The sequence below is a fragment of the Oncorhynchus tshawytscha genome, linkage group LG16, assembly GCF_018296145.1.
Source record: "Oncorhynchus tshawytscha isolate Ot180627B linkage group LG16, Otsh_v2.0, whole genome shotgun sequence".
NCBI classification, from domain to species: Eukaryota; Metazoa; Chordata; class Actinopteri; order Salmoniformes; family Salmonidae; genus Oncorhynchus; species Oncorhynchus tshawytscha.
In genome coordinates this window covers 75,223,782-75,247,188 of record NC_056444.1, presented here as the reverse complement: position 1 = coordinate 75,247,188, position 23,407 = coordinate 75,223,782, and the positions used below count along the sequence as shown (strand labels likewise).

At 42.9% G+C, this 23,407-nt stretch overlaps 2 protein-coding genes across 3 annotated transcripts in view; both read left to right on the top strand.

Moving 5' to 3' along the window:
* Positions 1 to 4,378: 4,378 nt before the first annotated feature.
* LOC112247359 (ADP-ribosylation factor 3) lies at positions 4,379 to 10,715 on the top strand. 2 transcript variants are annotated; one of them, XM_024416102.2, is made up of 6 exons: positions 4,379 to 4,445; positions 4,586 to 4,622; positions 5,578 to 5,814; positions 8,128 to 8,238; positions 9,139 to 9,263; positions 10,143 to 10,715. In XM_024416102.2, exons 3-6 carry the CDS (start codon positions 5,667 to 5,669, stop codon positions 10,302 to 10,304), a joined length of 546 nt encoding a protein of 181 aa, XP_024271870.1. In that variant the 5' UTR covers positions 4,379 to 4,445; positions 4,586 to 4,622; positions 5,578 to 5,666; the 3' UTR covers positions 10,305 to 10,715. The 2 variants fall into 2 exon arrangements, with proteins under 2 accessions (XP_024271870.1, XP_024271872.1); XM_024416104.2 differs by lacking the exon at positions 4,586 to 4,622 and having other exon boundaries at positions 4,380 to 4,445.
* A 5,643-nt stretch (positions 10,716 to 16,358) lies between these two features.
* LOC112247353 (receptor tyrosine-protein kinase erbB-3-like) overlaps positions 16,359 to 23,407 on the top strand; it is a 39,186-nt gene continuing 32,137 nt past the window's right edge. The window contains exons 1-3 of the mRNA XM_042299633.1: positions 16,359 to 16,746; positions 22,650 to 22,804; positions 22,940 to 23,126. Of these exons, the coding sequence (XP_042155567.1) occupies positions 16,668 to 16,746; positions 22,650 to 22,804; positions 22,940 to 23,126 (421 nt within the window). The 5' untranslated portion in view covers positions 16,359 to 16,667. The remainder of the gene's footprint in view (positions 16,747 to 22,649; positions 22,805 to 22,939; positions 23,127 to 23,407) is intronic.

Here is a 23,407-nt window from a genome sequence, read left to right as displayed (position 1 = left end):
CAGGCGGTGATACAGCCCGCCAGGATGCTCTCGATTGTGCATCTGTAGAAGTTTGTGAGTGCTTTTGGTGACAAGCCGAATTTCTTCAGCCTCCTGAGGTTGAAGAGGCGCTGCCGCGCCTTCTTCACGATGCTGTCTGTGTGAGTGGACCAATTCAGTTTGTCTGTGATGTGTATGCCGAGGAACTTAAAACTTACTACCCTCTCCACTACTGTTCCATCGATGTGGATAGGGGGGTGTTCCCTCTGCTGTTTCCTGAAGTCCACAATCATCTCCTTAGTTTTGTTGACGTTGAGTGTGAGGTTATTTTCCTGACACCACACTCCGAGGGCCCTCACCTCCTCCCTGTTGGCCGTTTCGTCATTGTTGGTAATCAAGCCTACCACTGTTGTGTCGTCCGCAAACTTGATGATTGAGTTGGAGGTGTGCGTGGCCACGCAGTTGTGGGTGAACAGGGAGTACAGGAGAGGGCTCAGAACGCACCCTTGTGGGGCCCCAGTGTTGAGGATCAGCGGGGTGGAGATGTTGTTGCCTACCCTCACCACCTGGGGGCGGCCCGTCAGGAAGTCCAGTACCCAGTTGCACAGGGCGGGGTCGAGACCCAGGGTCTCGAGCTTGATGACGAGCTTGGAGGGTACTATGGTGTTGAATGCCGAGCTGTAGTCGATGAACAGCATTCTCACATAGGTATTGCTCTTGTCCAGATGGGTTAGGGCAGTGTGCAGTGTGGTTGAGATTGCATCGTCTGTGGACCTATTTGGGCGGTAAGCAAATTAGAGTGGGTCTAGGGTGTCAGGTAGGGTGGAGGTGATATGGTCCTTGACTAGTCTCTCAAAGCACTTCATGATGACGGAAGTGAGTGCTATGGGGCGGTAGTCGTTTAGCTCAGTTACCTTAGCTTTCTTGGGAACAGGAACAATGGTGGCCCTCTTGAAGCATGTGGGAACAGCAGACTGGTATAGGGATTGATTGAATATGTCCGTAAACACACCAGCCAGCTGGTCTGCGCATGCTCTGAGGGCGTGGCTGGGGATGCCGTCTGGGCCTGCAGCCTTGCGAGGGTTAACACGTTTAAATGTTTTACTCACATCGGCTGCAGTGAAGGAGAGTCCGCATGTTTTCGTTGCGGGCCGTGTCAGTGGCACTGTATTGTCCTCAAAGCGGGCAAAAAAGTTATTTAGTCTGCCTGGGAGCAAGACATCCTGGTCCGTGACTGGGCTGGTTTTCTTCTTGTAGTCCATGATTGACTGTAAACCCTGCCACATACCTCTTGCGTCTGAGCCGTTGAATTGAGATTCTACTTTGTCTCTATACTGACGCTTAGCTTGTTTCATTGCCTTGCGGAGGGAATAGTTACACTGTTTGTATTCGGTCATGTTTCCGGTCACCTTGCCCTGATTAAAAGCAGTGGTTCGCTCTTTCAGTTTCATGCGAATGCTGCCATCAATCCACGGTTTCTGGATAGGGAATGTTTTAATCGTTGCTATGGGAACGACATCTTCAACGCACGTTCTAATGAACTCGCACACCGAATCAGCGTATTCGTCAATGTTGTTATCTGATGCAATACGAAACATATCCCAGTCCACGTGATGGAAGCAGTCTTGGAGTGTGGAATCAGCTTGGTCGGACCAGCGTTGGACAGACCTCAGCGTGGGAGCTTATTGTTTTAGTTTCTGTCTGAAGGCAGGGATCAGCAAAATGGAGTCGTGGTACCGATGCACCAAGTCTGGAACCAACAGAATCCTGAACTGTTTCTACCCCTGTGTCATTCGACTGCTCAATTGTTACTTAAATTATTAACCAATAGCTACCTAGACTATCTGCATTGACCCTTTTGGCTATAACTCTTTTGACTCATCACATACCCTGCTGCTACTGTTTATTATTTATCCTGTTGCCTAGTCAATTCATAGTTCATAATAATATGTACATACAGTATCTACCTCAACTACCTCGTACCACTGCATATCAACTAGGTACTGGTACTCTGTGTATATAGCAAAGTAACCATCGTTACTCAATGTGGATTTATTCCATGTGTTATTATTAGTATTATTTTTTTTTCTCTGCATTGTTGGCAAGTAAGCATTTCACTGTTAGTCTACACCTGTTGTTTACGAAGCATGTGACAAATACAATTTGATTTGATTTCTCTCCTGCTCCTTCCCCCTCTCTCCCTGTCTCCTACCATGCAGTCTGCAGACGCTGACACATGCACAGCAACACATTGACTGCCCCTAGAGTAATGACAACCAGACCCTGCTGAATTAAAAGGAGAGAGAAGGGGGGAAGTTAGGAAAGATAAAAGTCCTCGACGTTGACTGGCAGGATGATCGTACTGTATGTTTAACAGAAGACGATTCAGTATGTTTAGCTAGATTGAAAGATAGCCTACAGTAGATTGATGCATACAGTGTCTTCAGAAAGCATTCACACCCCTTGACTTATGCCACATTTTGTTGTGTTTCAACCTGAATTCAAAATGTATTTAATATATTTTTTTTCTCTCACCCATCTACACACATATCTGCTGTTGATACTTTACATTTATACATATAGGCAAACTTTGTGAGAGAGGGAGAGCGAGAGGAGAAAGAGAGAGAGGATTTATAAAGTTTATTCTGTATAAATGCATAGCTCCAAAACATCTGCTTTACGACTGACTCCCCTTTAATTTTTGATGTGGGACATGCAGGGAGAGAGTCAGGGAGAGAGAGAAAACATTACCCAGAACATCAAAGCTCTCATCTCCTCTGCCCTCAATGTGCTCCTCAGCCCTCATTAGTTCTGCAAGCACAACCAACCAGACTTGTGATTGTGTTTGCTGGGGTGCACTCTGGCAAACACTTCAGAGGAATAGGCTCCTTTAAATTATAACTCCAACCCCCGTCCCCCACCCACCACCCCTGGTCGGCCCCTACCCACTGCGCTGTGCTGTAACCCCCCTATAACCTCCTCCGTGCTCCCAACACTCACAAACACAGGCTGCGGCACACTCCCCCTGCATCCACTCCACCCTGCTGCCACTCCACCCTGTAGTCTGGTGTGCAGCTGCAAACATCTGCTTCACTCTTTTTCCTTCCGCCTCAACCGCTGAATTGATAAACACATCTATCATGCCCAGAGCCCCTGGCAGGCAGACATACTGTAGAGAGAAACACACTACTGGTAAATCAGCATGTAAAGAACTCACTCCTTTTGCCTATTATTAAAGGGCCTTTACTGTATATTCACAGACACTGAGTAGGCCTAGGACATCAAATCAAGAATTTTGAAAGACTTTGGGTTTTTGAATTTTGAAAGACTTTAGTTTTGAATTTTGAAAGACTATGGGTTTTTGAATTTTGAAAGACTATGGGTTTTTGAATTTTGAAAGACTTTAGTTTTGAAATTTTAAATCATATTTAAAACAGAGAAAATACAGTGAAAGAAGTTTATCAGATGCCTGTATAAAACATTAAAACCCACATAAAGCCGTTAAACTTATGGGTGGCAGGTAGCCTAGTGGTTAAGGGTGTTGGGCCAGTAAATTAAAGGTTGCTGGTTTGAATCCCAGAGCTGTCTAGGCACTTAACCCTAATTGCTCCTGTAGGTCTCTTTGGATAAGAGCATCTGGTAAATGCTTCAAAGATAGTTTTTGAGAAAGACAAAGGCTTGCGATGGTATTGCTATTTAATATGTTTGGTCTGGTCTTCATGAAAAATCACGAGTTATGTATTTGTTTGGTCCATGTCGATTCAGCAAAATTGAACTAAATCAAAATGGCCCCCCTCTTGTGAGAGTGATTCAGTGTAGCTAAATGCTTTCTCTTCTCAGCTCATTGTCTCTGGCACACAACATCTCTGCCAAGAAGTATCCTTTGGCTTTGGCATCGTTTTAGCAGTTCCTCACTTATTTATTAAAGTGTTTCTCAGGTGAATTATTCTTATGTTTGCCTTTAGTCAAATGTATTTACTCTCTAATATCTTATAATATAACAACAACTTTATTTTGTCTCTGATCTCTAACACACACACACAAAACGTCTGACAAGTATTAATTGCATTACATGTACAGTAGCAGGGTAACTGGTAATCTTGATTAATTAAATACTAAAGCAGGGTTTTAATCACAGGCCATGCAAACCGCACAAACACTGCACCATCTCATGCCCTGACCAGAGTTGATGTTCTCAGTTTCAACTCAGAAGGATAAATCAAGAGCAATCATTGAATTACAAACTCCCCATAAAAAACTAATGGTGCATTTTCAACAACAACAACAAAAAATGTACCCCCAGCCTCCTGTCAAGATTTATTGACAGTGAAGGGAGCGCGTGATCGGCCCATGAAGTGATGAAGTGTACTTGGTTCTCTCATCATCGCGAGACCTCTGTCATTCTTTGTGTCTTCTCGCGAGAGTCAAACGCCACTGCCCGAATCCAGCTGGTACGGCTAAAAGAGGTAGGTGGGGATGAGATGGACATTTAGAAAATTATGGATAACGTAAAACTGTTGAAATACAAGAATCGTGTCATGTCATTACAGAAATGAAACAACTATGTGTTGGTAGTGATTCTAGTGAATTAACTTCGTCCATACAGGCCACCTAAGCATTGCGTCGTGTCGTGACTGGAGAAGGTGAGAATCATAATATGCCTATGGATGGAAATAACCATAGCATTTCTGATGTTTATAGTGTGACTGTCTACATGTGATATTTACTAGATTATTATTCGATTGAACCTGCATTTTTTTGTGGTGCGCAGTGTGCTTCAAAGATACAGGGTGTTCCACTCCACAGACCCTGGCGCATTTAGCGGAGGGTGCTGCCATCACTACGAGTGCTCTTGCGCAACGACAGATGTGTTTTATAGTATCATATGCGGCCACTGCGATGCAGTGATTGAAAGATCTATGTATTCATCCATGTATTTTTTTTACCTAGGCTATTTAAATATGTTTGACTCAGAACAGAAGACTGTTGTTAGAATGCACCTGCTGTGTGTCACCCTGGAACAACTTGCTTTAGGACTACAGCCTACTGTAGGGATGAAATAATATATTTCAATGTATAGATTATAACTACTATAAACCACATAATCCCAGCTCAACAAAGGATTGTGGTAGGTAGTGTGAGCCTACAACGTGGCAGCTCTTCTCACCAGTGTGCAGTATGCCAGCTGACTGGCCTTCAGACAGGTGGGCTTCCTCAGCCTGCCTGTAGAGGTGTGAAGTAGACTTTATTGCTTTTCCTCCGAGGTGGTTTGGAGCTGTTATGAGGTGTTAATGGGCTGAGTAGTGGTTGAAGGGCTACTGTGTGTCCTCTCTGTGGTTCTGACTCAGTAAATGTACAAACTCACTGTTTGTTCAGCCGCTGACTTGCCATTTAGGCTATGGTTGAATTAGCTTATTCCAGGGTGTACCTTGTGACTTGGCTGGGCCTCCAGACTTTTGCCTGGTCAGGTCAGGAAAAACGGAGCCCTACGGATAATTCTCCCAATAGTGGCATGCAACTAGAGACCATTTTTCCTTGGTTAAGTTACAAGATCAGGAAAGACTCTGGGCCCTAACATCCAGCTTCTTTGCCCATCAGCTCTGTAGCAGTGAGTTGAGGTCTGACCAGCCAGCCAGTCACCAGCCAGTCAACCAGCCAGCCAGCCAACCACCAGCCAGTCAGTTACCATGGGGAACATCTTTGGCAACCTGCTGAAGAGCCTGTTAGGGAAGAAAGAGATGAGGATCCTGATGGTGGGGCTGGACGCTGCAGGGAAGACCACCATCCTATACAAACTGAAGCTGGGAGAGATAGTCACCACCATCCCCACTATCGGTATGGAAAGTCTCACAATGAAGGTCATAAAGGATGAGAGAAAAGTCAAATGTTCTCATGTAGAAATGTTACTTATCCTTGAAGGCCCAATGCAGACATTTTTATATCAATATCAACTAATTGCTGGGTATGTGTACAAATTACGCATTGACTCTGTACCGGTACCCCCTGTATATAGCCTCGTTATTTTATTGTGTTACTTTTTATTTTCTACTTTAGTTTATTTTGTAAATATTTTCTTAACTCTTTCTTGAACTGCATTGTTGGTTAAGTTCGTATAAGTAAGCAATTCATGGTACGTTCTACACCTGTTGTATTCGTCACGTGACAAAAAACATTTGATTTGATTTAATGTAACAATTAAGTAACTGTCCGATGGTTTGTTGGTTTGTATGTTAAAGCTTCGCAACAATGTTGCTACTAATCCATGCGATCCATAACGGGCGCGGTCCCAAACGAAAACAACCACAACCTAGTGCGATTACACCGATGATTGAGTTAAATACTTTATAAACTACACACGCTGAAAACAAACAAAACTTCTGCAGCACAGCCCACACAATCAAACTGTCGCGCCACCCAAGAGCCCCCCCCCAAAGAGTTGAATGAGCTCTCTTTATTTCCTCCTTCCTTACTGCTCATGCGCTCTTAAAGTGGCAGTGCACGGTGAAGGCTCCGTGCAGATTTCGCCACAACTGTAATAGATTTCCACAAAAAAGACTATTTCTTAAGAAATAATCTTGCTACGACTGTCTGGGAGTGGTTTGAGTGGAGAGGGGAAAACTGAAAACTAGCTGTTATTGGCAATGAGGTTTGGAACTCTCAGAGCCAGCTCTAGCCTTTTGGGGACCCTAAGCGAGATTTGGTTTTACAACTCATTTCAGTTTAGGGCAAATTTCCTGCAATTCTACAAAATTTGCCATGACTTATGCCATGATATCTGAGTGAGAGTGACTAACAAAATCAATGGGGGCCCCCTGGAGATCAGGGCCCCTGGGCATGTGTCCTGCGTGCCTGGTTGGTATTTGGCCATGATTACTAGTTTAGATAGCTGGCTAGACAAAAATGATTAGCCGACATGGCTAATTGATTGACAGTCAGTGACTGACATAACAAGAGAGAAAATGCTAATGCACAACCACATTTCAAACGTGCACATTGTGTCTTCTAATATTCTAACTTTCAACGAAAGAGACTGTTGAGACTGAGTTCCGTCCCCCCAAAAAGTATGTTGCCGTTTTAAAGCAAGTTTTCTGCAGCTCCACACATTTTGCTATGGGGCAGAGATCATTTTTTAAGAAGTATAACCAAATGCATGCATTTTGCCATGGTGTGGAGATAATGTTTTCAGTTTTAAAGCTAATTTCCTGCAATTCTACCAATTTTGCCCTGACTTATGCCGTGTTAATGATATCTGAGTGAGAGTCACTAACAAAATCAATGGGGGCCCCATGGAGGTCAGGGCACCTGGGCACATGCCCTGTGTGACTGGTCAGTATTCAGACATGATTACTACAAGTTTAGATCGCTGGCTAAACTAATTTACCAATCTAAAAATTGCTAGCTGAGTGACTGTCAGTGTCTTTGTTCAGTTTATTTTGCACAAATAGAAAGACAGTTTGTAACAGTAAAACAACAACAACAACAGTATGTGCAGGAGGAGAAAAAAGGACAAAAGGACTTAGTAGCTCCCGTCTTAATGGTCATAAATCACACAGTCAGTGTCTGACATAACAAGAGAAAAATTGTTGATGCGCAACCAAATTTAAAACTTGCACCTTGTGTATTCTACTGTTCTAACTCTCAACATTAAGTTGAGGCCACAACTGAGTTCCGAGAATGGGGGGGGGGGTTTGGCTTACGTCTCCTGGTGCCAGCCCTGGGAACTCTCTTTGTTATTGGTCTATCAACCAATTTACCGCATGGTGATGTCACCATGGAAAGCTGTAACTCCCGCCTATGAGAACCTGCTGATTAGAAGCTCCTGTGTAGATTGCATTTTCAACCAGCAACTATCAGGAAATAACACTGATTTTTTTTTAAACACACTTTTACAGTGTTAGTTTCATCAGCTGTGATACAAAATACAGGACAAACTGAATTTTGACTGCATTGGCCTTTAATCATTACACACCTACAGCTGTTTATATGGCATTTATAACACACACACAGCTCTTTATAAGGTGTTTATAACATACCTACAACTGTTTATATGGCATTTATAACACACACACAGCTCTTTATAAGGTGTTTATAACATACCTACAGCTGTTTATATGGCATTTATAACCACATACTCCTTCCCCTGCTCAGGGTTTAACGTGGAGACGGTTGAGTATAAGAACATCAGTTTCACGGTGTGGGACGTGGGTGGCCAGGACAAGATCAGGCCGCTGTGGAGACACTACTTCCAGAACACACAGGGTAAGTATAGTGGGAGCTAATAAGCTTTAGCTCAGCAGGCTAACACACTCTTGTGACGTGTAAGCTGAGCAGGAGAGCTCTATGAGGTCTGCAGCACTGCTAGGTTTCTGTTCAACCTGATCATTTATTGCACACACCTGGTGTCTAAATCAGTCACAAATTATAGGGGAAGAATGAAAAAAAAAGCAGTGGAACTGGCTTTGAGATTTGAATTTGAGGGCTATAGGCCCACGCTGGGACAAAGACTGGCACTCCAGACCTATGACACATCCAACACAATGATGTATTGGGCTGACTCACACTCTGGTTATAGACATTTGCATACTGCATTAACGGCCTCAAATAAGCACGTTTTTCAAGCCAAATTGCAAGCATCTTACCAGATTGGTATTATGATTTTGTCTATTATATATTATTTGTTTTTCTATTGTATATTGTACCTATGATACAGTATGTGTACAAAACCCCTCTTTCACAGCCCTTGGAACATTAAAGGTAGAGTCAGCGACATTACATAGATGCAGGAAGTGAACAGCATGGTGGGTACATTTTTGCAACAACTTAGAATGTTGAAGCGCGAGGCTCAACTTCTCCTCTGTTTTGGTCCCGTGGCTACCACATTGTAAAGGCCTGATATGAACCAATGCAGCTGCACAGATACTGTGTGTGACTGTGTGAGAGCCAAGCCTTGTATCTCACTCATCTCTATATCTGTGGTGCTGCAGGTGGCAACGTCATTTCGCTGTCTACCTTTAACCTGTTCATTCTGATAGAGGGGGATGTGAGACAGTAAACCTTGGTACTCATAGGATCTGTAGTGTGTTGACAGGCTTGTTCCGATTCCTGGTTGCTACCTTGAGGGTATGCTGTGTGTTGAAGTCAGGTCTGTTGCGGTTCCAGGTCTGATCTTCGTGGTGGACAGTAATGATCGTGAGCGGGTGAATGAGGCTCGAGAGGAGCTGATGCGGATGCTGGCTGAGGATGAGCTACGAGACGCCGTGCTTCTTATCTTCGCTAACAAACAGGTATGGACAATAAAGTGCTTATTCTATTCTATTTTATTATATTAAAATTGCCTCACTCACCATGTATTTGTATCTGTTACCTGTGTCTAAATCATGTGCTTTTCCTCGCTACCTGTCCTTCTGTTTACCTATGCTTTCCTTACACCTATCCTACTCTCTCATGTGCTTTTCCTCGCTACCTGTCCTTCTGCTTACCTATGCTTTCCTTACACCTATCCTACTCTCTCATGTGCTTTTCCTCGCTACCTGTCCTTCTGTTTACCTATGCTTTCCTTACACCTATCCTACTCTCTCATGTGCTTTTCTCCACTCCTATCCTTCTGTTTACCTATGCTTTCCTTACACCTATCCTACTCTCTCATGTGCTTTTCCTCGCTACCTGTCCTTCTGTTTACCTATGCTTTCCTTACACCTATCCTACTCTCTCATGTGCTTTTCCTCGCTACCTGTCCTTCTGTTTACCTATGCTTTCCTTACACCTATCCTACTCTCTCATGTGCTTTTCTCCACTCCTATCCTTCTGTTTACCTATGCTTTCCTTACACCTATCCTACTCTCTCATGTGCTTTTCCTCACTACCTGTCCTTCTGTTTACCTATGCTTTCCTTACACCTATCCTACTCTCTCATGTGCTTTTCCTCACTACCTGTCCTTCTGTTTACCTATGCTTTCCTTACACCTATCCTACTCTCTCATGTGCTTTTCTCCACTCCTATCCTTCTGTTTACCTATGCTTTCCTTACACCTATCCTACTCTCTCATGTGCTTTTCCTCACTACCTGTCCTTCTGTTTACCTATGCTTTCCTTACACCTATCCTACTCTCTCATGTGCTTTTCTCCACTCCTATCCTTCCATCTCTACCTCCCGTCCTGTGTAGGACCTGCCCAATGCCATGAACGCAGCAGAGATCACAGACAAGCTGGGGCTCCACTCCCTACGTCACCGCAACTGGTACATCCAGGCCACCTGCGCCACCAGCGGAGACGGCCTGTACGAGGGCCTCGACTGGCTGGCCAATCAGCTGAAGAACAAGAAGTGAGTGGACCAATCAGAGGAGAGTGAGGAGAAACCTAAGTGTCAGCTCTTGAATCAAAAAGTGGTAGTTGGTTTTAGTTGATCCATTAAGTGAAAAATCCTGACATGGTGGGAGTGAAATGTGATTGGTGTGTAGGAAGGGGACTTAGAGAGAATATCCCTATTGCTTGAGGATCCATATCCCCATTCCTTGAGAACATTTTCAGCCTGTTGTCAACTATTACAAATGGTTAGCGCTGTCCAGCTGCGGGCCATCAATGTCAATACATTAACCTTAATAATAACATTTAAAAAGTATTTAGCAACACCATTTATTTATGTATTATTTATTTCAGAATGGACAATGGCAATGTTAGTTTGGTTTGGAACACAGTATTATGCATGGCCATACAGTAAAAGATCTCTTGGAAATGAAGTTTGAAATGAAATCTGTCTAATGTTATATATTTAGCCAGTCTTCTGACACTATTCTCTTTTTACACTAAAATTGCTACTGCTGGTTGGAGCAATGCAGTAGTGGTAGATATTAATGAACAGTGACATAGGTTTGTGTAAAACACGTCCAATATGCAAAAGCATGCTTTTTTCTATGTCAACTGTATATTTACATGTTTTGCTTAACAAGTACAAACATACAGTATCAAAAGTTTTGGACACACCTACTCATTCACAGGTTTTTCTTTATTTTTATTATTTTCTACATTGTAGAATAATAGTTTAGACATCAAAACTATGAAAGAACACATGGCATCATGTAGTAAGCAAAAGGGTGTTAAACATATTTATATTCTTCAAAGTAGCCACCCTTTGCCTTGATGACAGCTTTCCACTCTCTTGGCATTCTATCAACCAGCTAGTGAGGTAGTCACCTGGAATGCCTTTCAATTAACAGGCGTACCTTGTTAAAAGTTCATTTGTGGAAATAATTTAATTCTTAAACCGTCCAAGAGGACGGTTGAGCTAATGTAGGCTAATGCGATTAGCATGAGATTGTAAGTAACAAGAACATTTCCCAGGACATGGGAAATACAACATTTTGAACAGAAATGCAATGGTTTATTGGATCAGTCTAAAACTTTGCACTTACACTGCTGCAACCTAGTGGCCAAAATCTAAATTGCACATTGGCTGGAATAATACATTATGCCCTCTTGCATTTCAAAGATGATGGTATTAGGATATTATTTATACTATGTTCTACATTGTATAATAATAGTGAATAGTGATCAAAACTATGAAATAACACTTATGGAATCATGTAGTAACCAAAAAAAGTATTTAAGAAATCTAAATATATTTTGGATTATAGATTCTTCAAAGTAGCCACCCTTTGCGTTGATGACAGCTTTGCACACTCTTGGCATTCTTTCAACCAGCTTCACCTGGAATGCTTTTCCAACAGTCTTGAAAGAGTTCCCACATATGCTGAGCACTTGTTGGCTGCTTTGCCTTCACTCTGCGGCCCAACTCATCCCAAACCATCTCAATTGGGTTGAGGTCGGGTGATTGTGGAGGCCAGGTCATCTGATGCAGCACTCCATCACTCTCCTTATTGTTCAAATAGCCCTTACACAGCCTGGAGGTGTGTTTTAAGTAATTGTCCTGTTTGAAAAATAAATTATAGTCCCACTAAGCGCAAACCAGATGGGATGGCGTATCGCTGCAGAATGCTGTGGTAGCCATGCTGGTAAAGTGTGCCTTGATTTCTAAATAATTGACTGACAGTGTCACCAGCAAAGCACCCCCACACCATCACACCTCCTCCTCCATGCTTCACGGTGGGAACCACACATGTAGAGATCATCCGTTCACCTACTCTGCGTCTCACAAAGACATGGCGGTTTGAACCAAAAATCTCAAATTTGGACTCATCAGACCAAAGAACATATTTCCACCAGTTTAATGTCCATTGCTCAATGTTACTTGGCCCAAGCAAGTCTCTTCTTCTTATTGGTGTCCTTTAGTAGTGGTTTATTTGCAGCAATTCAACCATGAAGGCCTGATTCACACAGTATCCTCTGAACAGTTGATGTTGAGATGTGTCTGTTATTTGAACTCTGTGGAGCATTTATTTGGGCTGCAATCTGAGGCTGGTAACTCTAATGAACGTATCTTCTGCAGCAGAGATAACTCTAGGTCTCCTTTCCTGTAACGGTCCTCATGAGAGAGACAGTTTCATTGACTGACCTTCATGTCTTAAAGTAATGGTGGACTGTAGTTTCTCTTTGCTTATTTGAACTGTTCTTGCCATAATATGGACTTGGTATTTTACCAAATAGGGCTATATTCTGTATACCACCCCTACCTTGTCACAACACAACTGATTGGCTGAAACGCATTAAGAATTAAATAAATTCCACAAATTAACTTTTAACAAGGTACGCCTGTTAATTGAAATGCATTCCAGGTGACTACCTCATGTAGCTGGTTGAGAGAATGCCAAGAGTGTGCAAAGCTGTCATCAAGGCAAAGGCTGGCTACTTTGAAGAATCTCAAATATAAAATATATTTTGATTTGTTTAACACTTTTTTGGTTACTACATGTAACCATAGTTTTTTAATGTCTTCACTCATGTTCTACAATGTAGAAAATAGTAAAAAATAAAGAAAAAACATTGAATGAGTTGGTGTGTCCAAACCTTTGACTGGTACTGTACACCTGTAAGAATATATGTGACATTTACCTGAAAGTAGTCATTGTGGTTGATATGTTCAATTGTAGATATCAGCATTCGTTTATGGACTGATTTGTATAGATGTATGAATATAACATTACAGCGTGTGTATTACATTTCCTACATTGATTTTGGTTTGGTGCGACAATTGTTTTTGTGGCCTTATACAGTATCACTAGTGTTGAAACCCCTTACACCCTGATGATGGTTTGTGTGTGAGACCACAGTTGTTGCTAAATATAGCACTTCATTTCCATCCTTTAACTCAGTTGAATCTGTGCGAGATTAATTATTATTTTTTGATGTTATATTACTGTAACAATGCAATTACTTAACATTCCAATTAATAATGTGTGTTAAAAAGCATTGAAACAAGGTTCAGTTATTAATGTAAATGCTCAAAAATGGATTGACGATTGGATCCTAGTCATGAGTACATATGTATTGGTGAGTATGTGTCCGGTGATACTAGATCAATACAAATGGCAACATTCAACTTGTGTTTCTTGGAAACATTTCGATTCCACGTCTTCAAATCGAGTTAGGACTTTTTTTGAGTTTTGGGGTGTTCAGAGGTCCCTATTCACCCCAGCCCTCTCATACCACTAGCCCATGTCCGGTCCCTGCAACAGCCATGTGTTTCGAGCCCACTCCCCCCCAGCTCCAGCACTGGCCCCCTAACCAAGCCCCCGTCCCAATCCGCCCCCCACAACCTTTCCCCTCCATCTCCAGTGCTGTGTCTCCAGGGGTGTGACAGCAGTATGTGGGTCAGAGAGAGCTGCTCCCTGGGCTCCTGGCCCCCTGGGCCCCCTGCAGGCCAGCCACAATAGCGGCCCCAGGGCGGGTGCCATAGCTGGGATTTTCTTCCGTAACCGGGACACCCCTCGCCCAGGGCACAGACACACTGGCAGCAGCCCCACAATCAATTCATCAATCTGCTGAAGGGAATGGCGACCAGCCTGGATGTGAAGGCCATGCAGAGGACTGGGGACTGGAGCATCAACCTGCCTCCACACACAGCCTGGCCCCGGACTGACAGACAGTCAGAAAGGCGGACACGCTAGGGCCACAAGGGATAATGATGATTCTCTGGTGAAGAATCTGACGAGGTCTGGCGACAGAAGCTTGGGCAATCATGGAGCCATCATAGTAGTCTGTCATGGAGCCATCATAGTAGTCTGTCATGGAGCCATCATAGTAGTCTGTCATGGAGCCATCATAGTAGTCTGTCATGGAGCCATCCCACTCATAGTAGTCTGTCATGGAGCCATCATAGTAGTCTGTCATGGAGCCATCATAGTAGTCTGTCATGGAGCCATCATAGTAGTCTGTCATGGAGCCATCATAGTAGTCTGTCATGGAGCCATCATAGTAGTCTATCATGGAGCCATCATAGTAGTCTGTCATGGAGCCATCCCACTCATAGTAGTCTGTCTAAAATAATAGTCTGTAGTCTGTAGATAGAACCTCAGATGACAGATTCAGGACTGGCTGACACCTTTCTACTTTTTTTTTACAGTAACAGAAGGCTGTTCTTTCCATTTCCCTTACATCTCTATCTGCTATTAAAAATATTCAAAGTTAAGAGTTGACCCTTGGAGTTGAAAAGTCAGGAAAATTCTGTAATAAACTCAGTGATAAAAACTCGGAATATTGTGTTCTTATGCAACACCATTATAATAGTTAGAAAATGAATTTTGTGTATGTGACATGAATGGCTAAATGTGTATAACATGCTTAACGTGCAATATTTGCTCGAAGTTCAGCTAATGAACTTCAGACGCTCTGTGTTCCATGCAGAGGAAACTCAGAGTGCTGGCCTCTGTCTCCCCCTGCTGGATGTAAAAGATATGGATTTATTTTTCTTTAACCAGGCAAGTCAGTTAAGAACAAATTCTTATTTTACAACAACGGCCTAGGAACAGTGTGTTAACTGCCTTGTTCAGGGGCAGATAGACAGATTTTATTTTACCTTGTCAGGTCGGGGATTCGATGTAACAACCTTTCTGTTACTGGCCCAACGCGCTAACCACTAGGCTACCTGCCGCCCCAAAATCAAGGCACAGCTATGGGATGTACGCACACAAATGAGGTACTGCCTGTCTGATGTAAATAAATAAACACTGAGAGAAATGTCAAATGGTCACATCATGCTGCCACTAGATGGACCCACTATTCAAATGTTCAAATGTCGATGTAACCAGTACTTTAAACATATCTCTTTGATCAAGGTAGCGACTATGTTTACAAGCTTGTTGAAAAGCATCTATAAATGCTGTATTTCGTGTCTATGTAAGTGTTATAAAGAGCTTCATAAGTGTCTATAATGCATGTAAATCAATCAAATGCCACTGTTCCAAAACATTTTCAACCTACTATGTTTTGTCTAAGAGTGTGAATATATCTTTACATCAATTGATCTACCCAGTCCTTAATTATGGAAATGGAAACAACAACACTGTGTTACATATTCATCACAACCAGATATGTATTTCCTGCCCTCCATGCCACATGACATGGAATGTTGGCCCTATGTTGGCCCTATGTTGGCCCTGTTCTCTGTTCTGAGTTGTGTGTTCTGTGTTCCATTCGGTTGGAATGAAGCATAGATTCTACGTTCTGGGTTTGGGTTCAGAAGTCACTTAACCATTTGACACTGATGCCATTGTGACAGGCTGCTCCATACGCATCAAAGCAGGACTGATTAACCAGTTGACAGGGCTGGAGGACAATATTGCTCTTCACTGCATGGAGAGACAGTACAGCCACTCAGACCCTTAATCCTGTTACTGATTGAAAGTAACACTAGTCCAAAATAGTCTACATGGAATGTAAATAAACAGATTTAGGATGATGCTAAATAATGTTATTGTATTGTTTCAGTAGCCTACTAACCTTTGCTTACAATGTATTTTCATGGATTATCAAGCATGCTGTTATTAGCCTCCATGTTAGGATTCTGACCAATTAGAGTTTTCATTTTAAACATAGGCTACACACAAGACTAGATTAAAAAACTGGTTTATTACAATATTATAATAAACATCATTACTGTGAATTGAATGACACATTTTTCTAGATATTATTGTATTTAAAAAGGGCCTATTGAAATCATCTACAGTGTTTTCATATATTTATAAATTAGATTAGGCTAATCCTTGACCTTTTATTTATTTTGCAAATATTATAGTAATGTTTTACAGTAGTCACAGAATGAAACAGCCACGAGCGCTCACAAGCAACGAGCACTGATTGGTAAACCAACTGATCTGGCCAATTAAGTGCCTATCTGGTCTGTATCACCGCAAGGGGTGAAAGCTGAGCGTCAAAATACGTGTTCACGTTTGCCAAACTCTGTCTGAATTGACGCACCATATCGGAATTTTTTCACCGCCCATATTCACTTATCTAATAATAAGATCATGTTTCTGCGTCAAGTCAATCTGCCACTTTAAAAAGGCTTCTTATTAGAGTGAAATTTAAAGTAATCGTGGTACTGAAACGTGGACCTATAACTGTAGACTTGAGTCTCGAGTCTTATGAAGATCAACCTTGAATTTATAATTTGTTGAAATAGTTTTACCTTTCCCCCAAAAAAGTATCGAACGAGTTGAGGACTTCTTGAGGATTAAACCGACCTGCGCTACTGTATTCCTGGTCATGGTTATTATTGGGTTGGTTTGGACCTAGGCATGGACCGTTTGCAGATGTCCGTTCTGTGTATTGTAATTCTAACATGTCTACAGCCCACGTCGTCTCAAACGCAGGAAGGTAAGTGATTTTATGAATGTTGATATGTGTCACTAAATCAACTACAAACTTTGCATATATACAGTGCATTCGGAAAGTATTCGGACCCCTTGACTTTTTCCACATTTTTTTACGTTACAGCCGTATTCTAAAATGGATTAAATAAAAAATAAAATCCTCATCAATCTAAGCACAATTCACCATAATGACAAAGCGAAAACAGGTTTTAAGATATTTTGAAAAATGTATATATATAAAAAAAAACTGAAATACCTTATTTACACAAGCTCAGGCGCATCCTGTTTCCATTGATCACCCTTGAGATGTTTCTACAACTTGATTGGAGTTCACCTGTGGTAAATTCAATTGATTGGACATGATTTGGAAAGGCACCCACCTGTCTATATAAGGTCCCACAGTTGACAATGCACAGTTGACAGTCAGGGCAAAAACCATGCCATGAGATTGAAGGAATTGTCCGTAGAGCTCTGAGACAGGATTGTGTGGAGGCAAGATCTGGGGAAGGGTACCAAAACATTTCTGCAGCATTGAAGGTCCCCACTGCAAGAACACAGTGGCCTCCATCATTCTTAAATGGAAGAAGTTTGGAACCACCATGACTTCCTAGAGCTGTCCGCCCGGCCAAACTGAGCAATCAGGGGACAAGGGCATTTGTCAGGGAGGTGACCAAGAACCCAATGGTCACTGTGGACATGGGAGAACCTTCCAGAAGGACAACCATCTCTGCAGCACTCCACCAATCAGGCCTTTATAGTAGAGTGGCCAGACGGAAGCCACGTGTAAGTAAAAGGCACATGACAGCTCGTTTGGAGTTGACCAAAAGGCACCTAAAGACTCTCAGAACATGAGAAACAAGATTGAAATCTTTGGCCTGAATGCCAAGTGTCACGTCTGGAGGAAACCTGGCACCATCCCTACGATGAATCCTAGTGGTGGAAGCATCATGCTGTGGGGATATTTTTCTGGTGGGAGACTAGTCAGGATCGAGGGAAAGATGAACGGAGCAAAGTACGGAGAAATCCTTGATGAAAACCTGCTCCAGAGCGTTCAGGACCTCCTTCCAACAGGACAATGACCCTAAGCACACAGCCAAGATAACGCAGGAGTGGCTTTGGGACAAGTCTCTGAATGTCCTTGAGTGGCTCAGCCAGAGCCGGGACTTGAACCCGATTGAACATCTCTGGAGAGACCTGAAAATAGCTGTGCAGCGACGCTCCCCATCCAACCTGACAGAGCTTGAGGGGGATCTGCAAAGGAGAATGTGAGAAACTCCCAAAAATACAGGTGTGCCAAGCTTGTAGCGTCATACCCAAGAAGAATTGAAGTTATAATCGCTGCCAAAGGTGCTTCAACAAAGTACTGAGTCTGAATACTTATGTAAATGTGATATTTAAGTTTTTGGGGTTTTACTTTTTTTTTTTAATCTAAAAACCTGTTTTTGCTTTGTCACTATGGGGTATTGTGTATAGATTGATTTGGGGGAAAAGGATTTAATTCATTTTAGAATAAGGCTATAACGTAACAAAATGTGGCAAAAGTCAAGGGGTCTGAATACTTTCCGAATGCCCTGTAGTTATAAACCAGAAGATCAATTCCATGTGTATTGGCTGTAAGCCTGCAGGCTACATTATTTTTGTAATTAGGCATCGCTTTACATTTTGTGTTGATAATCAAATTCATTGTTTTTATTATTTTCACTGCTGATAACACACACATATACACACACACACACACACACAGAGAGAGAGAGAAAGTCTGTTTCTCAAGAGGTTGCTTTCCTGTTCCCGTATTTCACAGTAAAAGCCCCCTCCTGGTCTCGGTGACTGTAGACGAATCGCCAGTTTGCTCTGTGAGTCACAGTGGATATAGCAGAGCAGCAGTGCAGGTAGACCACACCAAAGCACAGGACCACACTCACCTGTGGCCCTGACAGCCCAGCAACACTACTCGTAGAAAACCAGGGGTCAGGGATCAGCCAAGACTTTTGTCATGTTGTTGTGTTCTGGTTGGTTGAATGGAACTCACTGTGGGACAGAAAACATGTAGACTCCATAAAGGTAGACAATGTCCAATTGTGTGTAAACTAGACTCTGCCTTATGTAGGCTATAAAAATGTACTATATGCCCCATTGACTGGTCTTGGCTGTGAGTGTTTCTCAATCACTAACCAAGACCCTCTATATCTTTCTTTCTTTCTTTCTTTCTTTCTTTCTTTCTTTCTTTCTTTCTTTCTTTCTTTCTTTCTTTCTTTCTTTCTTTCTTCATTCACTCTTCCCTGTTCTTGTTCTCCTTCTCCCCTATCTCTCTATTCTCTCTCTCTCTCTCTATCCCCCTCTCTCTCTCTCGCTCTCTCTCTCTATATCCCTCTATCCTTCTCTCCCCTATAGCTCTATTCTGTCTCTCCCCTCTCTCTCTCTCTCGCTCTCTCTCTCTATCCCTCTATCCTTCTCTCCCCTATAGCTCTATTCTGTCTCTCCCCTCTCTCTCTCTCGCTCTCTCTCTCTATCCCTCTATCCTTCTCTCCCCTATAGCTCTATTCTGTCTCTCCCCTCTCTCTCTGTCTCGCTCTCTCCAGTTCCCCTTTCCCTCTATCTCAGAGATAAAATAGTTCCTCTGTTCTTCTTATAGAAGAGAGGACTTTGCTACACACATTACCACGCTGTAATCAGCCTCTGTAATCAGCCTCTCTGATTTTGGCTCCTGAGAGGCGCAGCAGTCTAAGACACTACATCTCAGTGCTAGAGGCGTCACTACAGACACCCTGGTTTGAATCCAGGCTGTGTCACAACTGGCCGTGATTGGGAGTCCCATAGGGCGGCGCACAATTGGCCCAGCGTCATCCGGGTTTGGCCGGTGTAAGCCGTCATTGTAAATAAGAATTTGTTCTTATCTGACTTGCCTAGTTAAATAAAGAGAGCTCATATCCTGTGTGCTGGAGACATACGTGACTGGGAGGCTATTGCCCCTGTTGTTAATGACACTGGAGGTCAATTGTCCCGTTCAAATGGATGGCTCTAGTGTTAAGTCTGTTGCTTTGAGTGACTGTTGGCTGTTGTTTACTATTAAAGAGCTCAGAGTTGGGTGTATATTTGGGAGTAGTTTCTGTATTTTGAATGTTGGAATAGAGTAGTTATAAACATGACAAGTGGGAATATTGTCTTGGTCTAACGTTGGTTGCTCCCATGGGAGACCCGGGTTCATATCCTGCGTGTTGTCTGCGTGGGTATATGTTACTTCCTGGGAGACCCGGGTTCATATCCTGCATGTTGTCTGCGTGGGTATATGTTACTTCCTGGGAGACCCGGGTTCATATCCTGCGTGTTGTCTGCCTGGGTATATGTTACTTCCTGGGAGATCCGGGTTCATATCCTGCGTGTTGTCTGCCTGGGTATATGTTACTTCCTGGGAGACCCGGGTTCATATCCTGCGTGTTGTCTGTGTGGGTATATGTTACTTCCTGGGAGACCCAGGTTCATATCTGCGTGGGTATATGTTACTTCCTGGGAGACCCGGGTTCATATCCTGCGTGTTGTCTGCCTGGGTATATGTTACTTCCTGGGAGACCCGGGTTCATATCTGAGTGGGTATATGTTACTTCCTGGGAGACCCGGGTTCATATCTGCGTGGGTATATGTTACTTCCTGGGAGACCCGGGTGTATATCTGTGTGGGTATATGTTACTTCCTGGGAGACCCGGGTTCATATCTGTGTGGGTATATGTTACTTCCTGGGAGATCCAGGTTCATATCCTGCGTGTTGTCTGCCTGGGTATATGTTTCTTCCTGGGAGACCCGGGTTCATATCTGCGTGGGTATATGTTACTTCCTGGGAGACCCAGGTTCATATCTGCGTGGGTATATGTTACTTCCTGGGAGACCCGGGTTCATATCTGCGTGGGTATATGTTACTTCCTGGGGGACCCGGGTTCATATCTGCGTGGGTATATGTTTCTTCCTGGGAGACCCGGGTTCATATCTGCGTGGGTATATGTTTCTTCCTGGGAGACCCGGGTTCATATCTGCGTGGGTATATGTTACTTCCTGGGAGACCCGGGTTCATATCTGCATGGGTGTGTGTGTGTGTGTATGTGTATGTGTGTGTGTGTATGTACGTGTGTATGTACATGTGTGTGTGTGTGTGTGTATGTGGGTGTGTGTGTGTGTGTGTGTGTGTGTGTGTATAGGAAATGCTGTCTGTGCATTTTGATCCAGCGTGGATCCATTGGAAGGGCCTCTCTTAACTCATACAGTAGCTGCACATGCACAATGAATGTGTATAGACTGTACAATATAGAGACTGAAATGTGACTGCTGTAGAAGTGGTCAGTAAGAGATGGTGTAGATGTCTCCTTCCTGCCTCCAGCGCCCCCCTCCCCTGTCCAGACTGGAGTTCTCTTTTCACACATGGCCTATTGTCTCACTGCCATGATCTCAGCATTGTGGGCCCTCTATCACTGTCTCTCTCTCTCTCTCTCACACACACACACACACACACAGAGGCACACACACACACACATACACATACACACACACACACACAGAGGCACACACACACAGAAGCACTGTCTGTCACTGCATCGATGGAACACACTGTCCACATTGATAGCTCAGACCATTACAATGCTATTATTTGTCTGGTAAGACCTTGTTCCCCCATCCCCACCTCTATCAGCCTCAGGCCTGGTCCATGCAGAGGGGTTATGGCCTGCACTGCTTCAAACACAGCTTCAGACGTGTTAACAGACATATCACCAGACATATCACCAGACATATCACCAGACATATCACCACACATATCACCACACATATCACCAGACATATCACCAGACATATCACCAGACATATCACCAGACATATCAATATACTTATTAACAGACATGTTAACAGACATATCAACAGACATATCAATAGACATATCAATATACTTATTAACAGACGTGTTAACAGACATATCAACAGACATATTAACAGACATATCAATAGACTTATCAACAGACATATTAACAGACATATCAACAGACATATCAACCAACATATCACCAGACATATCAACAGGCATATCAACAGACATATCAACAGACACATCAATAGACATATCAATATACTTATTAACAGACGTGTTAACAGACATGTTAACAGACATATCAACAGACATATCAACAGACATATCAACAGACATATCAATATACTTATTAACAGACGTGTTAACAGACATATCAACAGACATATCAATAGACATATCAATATACTTATTAACAGATGTGTTAACAGACGTGTTAACAGACATATCAACAGACATATCAATAGACATATCAATATACTTATTAACAGACATGTTAACAGACATATCAACAGACATATCAACAGACATATTAACAGACATATCACCAGACATATTAATTGACATATCAACAGACATATCAAGAGACTTATTAACAGGCATATCAACAGACGTATTAACAGACATGTCAACAGACATATTAACATACATATCAACAGACATATCAACAGACATGTCAACCGACTTATTAACAGGCATATCAACAGACATATTAACAGACATGTCAACAGACTTGTTAACAGACATATTAACAGACATATCAACAGACTTATTAACAAACATATCAACAGACATATTAACAGACATAACATTTAAACACAGCAAAAGACATATCAACAGCATTCCATGTCAATAGACTCATCACTGCAGTCACACATACCATCACACCACTATATGAGTCCAACTATCTAGGTTATTTTGTTGAAGCTCTTACTCCATACCAGTGCACTCCTTGCCTGAGGTACACTGTTCTCTCTGATTAGTTGGTTGGTTGATTGATTGAACAACACTGACAATAAACCTTCTTTCTTCTCCCCTCCTTCCTGTGTGTGTGTGTGTGTCAGTGGTGTGTACTGGTACCCAGAATGGGCTGAGCTCCACAGGATCCCAGGAGAACCAGTACAACCTGATCAAGAACCGCTACACAGGCTGTGAGATCATCATGGGTAACCTGGAGATCACCCAGATAGAGACTGACTGGGACTTCAGCTTCTTAGGGGTGAGACGGAGACGCCATTTTTTATTATAAGATCTCTTGTTGTTCTTCTTCTTCTACTTCTTTCCTTCCATGAGACATGTTCATGAGGCCTCCTCTGGTAATTGAGGTAATCTGACAATGTGACTGTGTTTCAAGACGATCAGAGAGGTAACGGGCTACATCCTAATCGCCATGAACCACTTCAGACGTCTGCCTCTGGAACAGCTGCGTGTGATCAGGGGCAACACCCTGTACGACAGAGGGTTCGCCCTCTCTGTTTTCTACAACTACCCCAAGGAGGGCTCCAATGGCCTGCAGCACCTGGGACTCACATACCTCACTGGTGAGTGGAGGAAAGGATTGGGAGGGAGGGGGACAGGAGAGTACAGAAGGAAAGAGGAGAGGAGGGAAGGAGTGGGGGATATGGAGAAACGGAGAAGGAAAAAGGAGAGGAAAGAAGGAGGGATAGTGGTAGTCAGGAGGGGTTAACCCCCTGGAGTCCATTGACTCACCGCTGCGTCAATCTAAGTTACATAACAAAGAAATTCCCCATCAAAATCCGTCAGTTTAAACTAGAGATATCTGGGTTGGATGTTTTTTTATTTATTTTTTTATTTCACCTTT

What these genes read in the sequence shown, in the direction of transcription:
- LOC112247359 (XM_024416102.2), top strand. Translation starts at nt 5,667, where the DNA reads ATGGGGAACATCTTTGGCAACCTGCTGAAGAGCCTGTTAGGGAAGAAA. An exon ending in CTACTTCCAGAACACACAGG is followed by an intron (nt 8,239 to 9,138) that starts GTAAGTATAGTG and finishes TTGCGGTTCCAG; the next exon opens with GTCTGATCTTCGTGGTGGAC. An exon ending in TTATCTTCGCTAACAAACAG is followed by an intron (nt 9,264 to 10,142) that starts GTATGGACAATA and finishes CGTCCTGTGTAG; the next exon opens with GACCTGCCCAATGCCATGAA.